The 8,596-nt window shown below is 41.3% G+C and overlaps 1 protein-coding gene across 1 annotated transcript; it reads right to left on the bottom strand.

Annotated features, from left to right (window-relative positions):
* LOC147729804 (uncharacterized) lies at positions 1-7,537 on the bottom strand. Its single transcript, XM_086954032.1, has 3 exons — positions 7,417-7,537; positions 4,569-4,628; positions 1-716 (listed from the first exon to the last, which is right to left on the bottom strand). Exons 1-3 carry the CDS (start codon positions 7,535-7,537, stop codon positions 1-3), a joined length of 897 nt encoding a protein of 298 aa, XP_086810158.1.
* Positions 7,538-8,596: the final 1,059 nt, after the last annotated feature.

Genomic DNA, 8,596 nt, shown 5'->3' with positions numbered 1-8,596 from the left:
TTATTGCTGCTCGTCCATTTGTTGAATGTTTGCTTTCATGTCAGCAACCATGGACAACAGGGTGGCCAGCTGCAGTTGCATGCCCGCAACCTTCAAAGTCAGTTCCTTTTGGGCCTTGTCAATATTGTCCATTTTGCCCTCAATATTGCCAATTTTGGCCATCAGGAGCACACCGTCGATCTCTGTAGGAGCTGCTGCATGCCCTGTTGCTGTATGTCTGACTTGCGCACAAGCCAGTTCAGGTGGCGCTACTGCAGCTCCATCTGTCTTAGTTGCAAGGGGCTGTGCAGTGGTGGGTCCAGATGTTGGAGCAGTGGTTGTCACACGGGTCAGATCAGAGGGATGACCAGAAGTGGAATCACTTGAAGATTCGGAACCAAGACTAGCTGGGGGTGCGACCAAACCAGATGTTGATGGTGCTGAGGTCTGTATGCCTGAGGGTCCACTCTGTGTTGGAGATGCAGTTTCCATTTGTGGATCTTGATCTTGACATGATCCAGTTGCTGGTCCGGAGTCCATGTGTGAGGTTTTTGGCTTTTGCTTCCTGCTCCGCATGTTGCATGGGGGAGTGGGAGTTGGTGATGTCCAGGCTCCAGCAGCACGTGAGTGTTCATGTCGGCGTCCCATCTGCCTGAATGAACGACCAACATTCTGTATGTGGCGGTATCTTTCGAGACGGATGCGATACTGCCTCTCCTCATCTTGTGACATGTTTTCTGTAAGGGAGCAATGACATCCACATCAGTCTGCACTTACACATTGACACCTGTACACATGCACATTAATGCAATATTCGGCACATTTTGTCAAGGGCCTATCGTTAACCGGGCATCAATTTTAAAGCATGGTGGCATCATCATCGATGGTCATACACAGGGATGCTAAGTGATGTTGCGTAATACCTAACATGATAAATAATGTAGATGACATGTAAGGCCTCAATACATATGAGATGGTGCATTCCAATGCATTTGTCCTGGCCATGAACCCAATGTTCGCCATTCACATATGCAGGCCCCTTCTCAACATGATGCCAGTGCATCTGTGTGCAGGCAAGGTTTGTATAGGCATTGTAAGTTGACACTTCATACACTTCATACAAAGCAAGGTATATGGACCATCATCCCTGTATGCTGCACAAGCCAACACACATGTAAAATGCACCATGGAAACAAAACATGGGCAAATTAGTATTGTGTTGCAAGGAAAAACACAGGTGTGCACTGCTATTGATTTGGGCACCGCCTCCTATCATTTTACACTTGTACATGGGGTGCTGCTTGGGAGTAAATACGTGCTGCGTTTTCACACAACGCAACACACACTGCACAACACTTTCATGGTATACGCATCTTGACAGGGGACGTCATATCATGCCCAGCATTAAGGCCTGGTATGTGGATTGACTATGCATGATAAATGATGCAATGACCATTTAAACACATGTACATCATTGCATATTAACTACTGATGTCAATAGGGAATTCTGCCGGTGACCCTTTTAGTTGCATAGGTAACTGCATGAATGTTGTGCTAATTAATGATGGACTTGCAGCACTGTTGCATCCCTCTAACAATGGCAAGTACTGACACACGTGGGGCACAAGGAAATCCTACATTTAGGAGGTATATCTATGTTGCACTACAATTAGCATGTGTCATGTAGCCATGGTATAAATACACTGACTGTCACGTAGCCCAAGGCTCCTTGCTCAGCACAACACTCTTCGACATCTTCATGAGCACCCTTGCCGCCATTGCATGCACACACCACCACAACATCATCTCCTATGCCAATGACACCCATCTGGTACTGTCCTTCACCCAAGACCCAGCCCCAACCAAAAACAACCTCCATGAAGGAAAGAAAGACGCTGCAGAATGGAAGAAGCTCAGTCAGCAGAAACTGTGGACACACAATACAGAGGTTATCATCCTTGGCAAATCAACATCCGCCAGGGACGACGCCTATTGGTCCACAACAATGGTCACTGCAACAACACCCACGGAGCATACACCCCACTTGGGATTCATCCAGGTCTACTCACTCACAACGAACAAACAAGTGGACGTCATCTCATCCTTATGATTCTATACCCTGCGCATGCTCCGATAGATATTCTGGTGGATCACCACCGGAACGTGTGAGACGGTCACCCAGGCCCTCATCAACAGCCAACTGTACAACGGGAATGCCCTATACACAGGAACCACTGCCAGACTTCACTTAGAACTACTTACCATAGTAAATGCGGATCACTGAAATAATATCGAGGGACAAAATATCGACTTGCCAAAATATCGTGGACAAAATATCGACAGTCAAAATATCGAGTTTGTATCTACAAACAGGTAAGTACAAAAATATCGAGTACAAAATATCGTTAACAATAATATAGATGTAAAAAATATCGACTTTATTAAAAACAGTGTTAAATTAAATTAATATTAAATTTTAATTACTAAAATATACTTAAAAATACTTAAATTAAATTATAATAATTAAATAATAAATGAAAATAATAAAAGTAATTTTTTACAATCTTATTTGTTGACCCTGAACCCTAAAATATACCCCTTTACCCAAAAACCCAAAACTGACCCTGAACCCTAAAAATACCCCTTTACCCAAAAATTAAAAACTGACCCTGAACCCTAAAAATGCCCCTTTACCCAAAAACTGAAAACTGACCCTGAACCCTAAAAATGCCCCTTTACCCAAAAACTGAAAACTGACCCTGAACCCTAAAAATGCCCCTTTACCCAAAAACTAAAAACTGACCCTGAACCCTAAAAATGCCCCTTTACCCAAAAACTGAAAACTGACCCTGAACCCTAAAAATGCCCCTTTACCCAAAAACTAAAAACTGACCCTGAATCCTAAAAATGCCCCTTTACCCAAAAACTGAAAACTGACCTTGAACCCTAAAAATGCCCCTTTACCCAAAAACTGAAAACTGACCCTGAACCCTAAAAATGCCCCTTTACCCAAAAACTAAAAACTGACCCTGAACCCTAAAAATGCCCCTTTACCCAAAAACTGAAAACTGACCCTGAACCCTAAAAATGCCCCTTTACCCAAAAACTAAAAACTGACCCTGAACCCTAAAAATGCCCCTTTACCCAAAAACTGAAAACTGACCCTGAACCCTAAAAATACTCCTTTACCCAAAATTTATCAATATTATTTAATTACCAAATAATTATTAATTAACAATAACAATAAAGTAAATATATTAGCACATTAGCTGTAATTATTTTAATAATTAATATTATTTTTTCCCAATTAATTACTTAACAATAACACAAAATTATATATATTAAAATGTACTCTAATTAATGTAATTAACTAATTACAATTAATTAATTACCAATTAATTACTAATACAAAATATGTACAAAATTATATTAATTAATTAACTAATTATTATTAATTAATTATCAATTAATTTTTAATTATAAATATTTACAAACATATGTTAATTAATTAATTATTATTAAATTACTTCCCACCCTATTCCCCTATAAACCCACAACCCGCTACAGAATTACATTACGCAATTATTAAAAAAACAAAATTCATTTAATAAAATATTTTATAACATTAATGCACACTTTTCACACATATTATTACATAAAAATACACTATAAAATATTATATATTATTAAAAATTCGATATTTTTGCTATCTATATTTTATACAGTCGATATTACTTCACTTACCTGAAAAACGATATTTTTGTAGTCGATATTATGTCCAGTCGATATTTTGTCCAGTCTATATTTAAAACTCGATATTATGTCCAGTCGATATTTTGGAGTCGATATTTTGTCTGTGCACCAGTAAATGCATCAGCACAACTCATCCTCGACAGCCCTCACCACAGCAGCATTTCTAAAGGCCATATTGACCAACACTGGGTCACCGTCAACACAAGGATCACGTTCAGGCTCCTCACCCACACACACACACAGACACATGACATGGACCCAGAATGACTCCTCAACCGCCTCTCGTTCTCAGATCCTACCGGCCACCTCCGCTCCACCAGCCTCCCACTAGCCACCATCCCAAGGATTCACTGATCCACCACTGGAGGTAGATCATCCTCCTACCTGGCCACCAAGACATGAAACTCCCTTGCCGCACAACTACGACTGACCAGGACCATCTTACCTTCATTAAAGAACTGAAGACCTGCCTATTTCATCAGTAGCAGCACACCCCCTCCCTTCAGTGCCTTGAGACCCCCACACCTGAGTATGGTGCTCAATGGAGGTATAGATGTATTGTTTGATTGTGGTCTCATTTTATGTGATAGATACTTACAGCAGCACAAGAAGTGTTACTGTGTCCCTTGCACACTGTAACACCTCATACCTGTGACCCTTATCTTTGAGTTTACGCTTTTCCACATAGTGCCATTGAGTCCTTGACACTTCCATGCACATGTGAGGGGTAAACATGATGCATGCAAGAATGATGCTTTTGGACTGTCTGCATACAAGGCATGCATGAGGAGACATTGTAAGCATACAGACAAAGATAGTAATGATTTCACACTCACCAGTGGCCTTAGGATTCTTGAAGGACTCCACCTCATCCCTTGTGTATGGTGGTGGACCACCTACAAGGGAAAGACAATAGACCAGATTCTCAGCGTATGTTGCATATTTCAACACAGTACAGAGATTACATGAGAGTCAGTGGTATCTTCAACATTGGCTTACGTTGCGTCCCATGAGGCTACCTGATTCATACAACAGTCTCTGGCTAAGTGCTTCACATGTGAAGCACACTCTTGCACTGCATGTATAACACACATTTGATCCCTTGTTTGTGGTGTCACATTGAGATGGCATTTGCCAAATACATGCACACTTGTCCCATATTGCAAATATGTTTGCATTGTGTAGATGTATGTGATTGTGCTTTTATGGGGGACTTTGGTACAATGGTGAATGTGAACATCTGAGTATTCACAGATGTGCCAGCAGAATAATGCATCACACACAAAAAAAGCAACTATCCGCCATATGTATTCAAACAGTTGTGGAATTTACGTGGCCTTTTAGAGAAGTTTGTCCTCCCTAATACACACATTGCTTGTCATTTGTTTATTCATCATTCACAGATGTACTGGCACCCTTAGATGTGTCAGTGTGTCAGCTTCTTTGATATGTGCATTGTGACAACAACTGCAAGCAACATGCAATTACACACATACACATTGATCTGTGTGCAAGTACACCATGTACACGTGTACATGGTAGTAACTTTACATACACTTTTCCAGGCCTTGTAGATGTGTGCCTATTTCCCACGTGACTAAGCACAATAGTGGCCTAAAATTTTGATTGATGTTGTTGTTTCAGCACAACAAACATGTAACCGGATGTAATCCCAGCTGTATGATGAATCCTATGTTTGGGTATGCTAACAAACCTTACTCAGCCCATGGTATGCCATCATGTATGCACATTGTTGCATAAGTGTATTGTTATTATCATGTTGTTATCCATTCTGCACTGCATTTAACATCCAGTCATTGTATAGAATCCAAGTAATTAAATGTGATACTTCCTGCACACAGTCATGATGAAGGAGTGAAGGCATTGCATGGTTTGCACTCAGTTGCCACTTGTGCATCTTTGCTGCATACAGATGGTAATGTAGCACATTGTCTATAGTGAAATACACATACAAACACGTTTGTGGAGAGATTTAGAACCACTACAAGGTTACTTGTGATGCTGGCAGACATATGCTCCTCTGAGGTGATGTCCCTGTAGATTATTACTGTATGTACAGGGCCTACAATGTGTGATGGAGGTGGGAGCATGAAGTTTGCATCCAAGTTGCTGTTGATGTTATGCAATACTAAGGATGTTTAGGCCCATTGTTAATAGGATATTGTCACTGCGTGAAATATTGTATCAAGAATCCATCATGCATACATATGATATACCAGGATGGAACATGTTGTTCCCTTAAGGTAGCATATTTGTGCCTTTCCCTGGCCTTGCCCACAAAGTGCTGTCATGCAGTAGGACAATACCTTTTGCACCATGATGCAAGGGTGGCTGTGTTGCTTGGAAGAAGTTTTTTGTACCGTATGGGATACCTTCCTGTACATCAATGGTCAGACACTGCATAGACTTTTTTCATTGTGTGCTGCACAATGCAGCTGCACACAGGGAAATTTGAAATACATGAATACATGAAAACTTCACTCCCCGTTGCGCCTCACTTACACCTCCCCAGGGCAGGCATGTGCTTTTTGCGCTGCCTCAGACTCGTACATCTCTGGCCTTCTTTTCATAGGCCTTGCGCCGCCAGAGCGTCACTTTACCACATGTTAATGAGTGATGCTGCGGCGGCACAAGGCCTTCATTACAAAGGCCCCTGGAGCAGTGATAAAAGGCCATGGATGTTGGTGTAGACATGCCAAACTACACCCATTGCACGCCCCTTTGACACAGAACAATGCATTGAAAGGGCGGACATTTATCATGCAGGATTATGCCTCAATGTGCGGCATAGTCCAGCATGATGAAGATCACTCTGGCTTGTGCATTACCAGAACGTCACTAGGGGCCATATGTATCAAGCCTTTTGTGAATTGCTAAGTCTGAAAATCGCAGAATTTTGGCATTGGCGAATTGCAAACGGCCTATTTCCATATCTTAGGATGTATGAAACATTTGCCAATTAAGGAATAGCAACGTTTTGCGAATCCTTATTTTGCCATAGCATTTAGGGAATTGCAATTTTGCAATTCCTTAAATGCTATGTATGTAGCATTTTTGTGTAGCAAATTATGTTTGAGATTTAGCAAATTAACACCAACGTGTAGTTGATTGTAACTTGCGTTTTTTTCCAAAAATGCACAATTTAGCATTTTTGAAGGTGGCATGTGATGCACACACATGCCCATAGGGCATGTATGTGCACCATATGCACACACATATACTTTTGAGGGGTGCAGCAGGGTGTCTTTGAGACACCCCTGCACCCTTGTAATAATTCACAAATAGCGATTAGCAAATTGCTAATTTGCAATTAGAGAATTTTTTTCAAATCATTCCTATGGGCCTCCTGGCCCATGGGAAGGCATTGAGAATTATTCCTTAATTGCAAATTTTAAAAATGCAAAGTCGCAAATAAGGAAGATTAAGGAATTCCTACAACATAGCGGATTTTCTTCATGCATACCATTTTGCAATTCATAAATAGCGATTCCTTAGAAATCACTATTTATGATTTGCAAAAGGGTTTGTTGATAGATATGGCCCTATATCTGATGTTACAGCGGCGCAAGGGGATCATCAGTGAGGCCCCTGTAGTTTCACAATGGAATATCTTAACCTTAGAATACAGCTGTTAATACATGAAATAAATGTAATTTGACTTACCAAGTGTTCCATCGACCTCAATTCCAAGGTGGTCCAGGAGATCCTGCTCACGGTTGATGAGATCAGCCCACCGATGCTTGTACTGTCTCAGGGTCCTGTCCACTCCAAAGATTCGCAACATCTGGTACCGCACCCTCTCCCACCTCAGCTTCCTTTCTTGGGTTGGGTAACCCAGCAGTACCCTGCCTCCACTCCCAATCATATTTGGGAGGTAGTGGACTATCAGCCACAGTAGCCCCCCATACTCCTGCTCAGTAAGGTTCCTAGACCTGGGTGGCATTGTGACAAAGCACAAGCCACGCTGTGTGAATGCTACCAAAAAAAATTTGCTTTCACAGGAATCCCCCTATTACTCTATGTACCCCAAAACAGAACACAAATACCCCTATTACTAAGTATTAAATCCACTAAACAGAACACTAATCCCCCTATTACTAACTATGAAAACCCCTAAACAGAACACTAATCCCCCTATTAATAACTATTAAAACCCCTAAACAGACAGACACCCCTTTACACACAACACACAGGTAGACAATACACTACAGTACAGAGACTATTTGGACACAGTAAGCAAGACACACACTGTAAAACAACTGCAGGACAGGACACAACTCTCAAGCACTTGGCAAACACACTCCTACACCTCTCAGAGACTACAAAGGAGTGAAATAGAAAGTGAAAGTATGATTTAACTTCCTGTTTGTGAGCAGGGCAGGCTGGTTGCATCATTTCCTGTTGCGTGCGGCTCGTTTCCGACGATGCGTCATTATTGGCATGCGAATAAAAACTAATTATGTCGCATCGTTGATTTGAAGCATGGTACACTGCTTAAATATTTCCCCTTACCGTGCGACCAGTTATCATGGAAGCGTCATTATTGTCATGCGACCAAATCATTATTATGTCGTATTGTTAATTTGAAGCATGGCTGACTGATGACATATTTTCCCCTCAAGGTGCGGCCAGTTGTAGTAGAAGCGTCATTATTGGCATGCGAATAAAACCTAATTATGTTGCATCGTTGATTATCAGCATGGTACATGATTAAATATTTCCCCTTACGGTGCGACCAGTTATCGTGGAAGCGTCATTATTGTCATGCGAACAAATCATTATTATGTCGCATCGTTAATTTGAAGCATGGCTGACTGATGAGATATTTTCCCATCAAGGTGCG

This window comes from Lissotriton vulgaris, chromosome 2_1 (assembly GCF_964263255.1).
Source record: "Lissotriton vulgaris chromosome 2_1, aLisVul1.2, whole genome shotgun sequence".
Classification (NCBI taxonomy): Eukaryota; Metazoa; Chordata; class Amphibia; order Caudata; family Salamandridae; genus Lissotriton; species Lissotriton vulgaris.
Note: the sequence above shows the minus strand (reverse complement) of the source record. Positions and strands in the feature narration are given on the sequence as shown.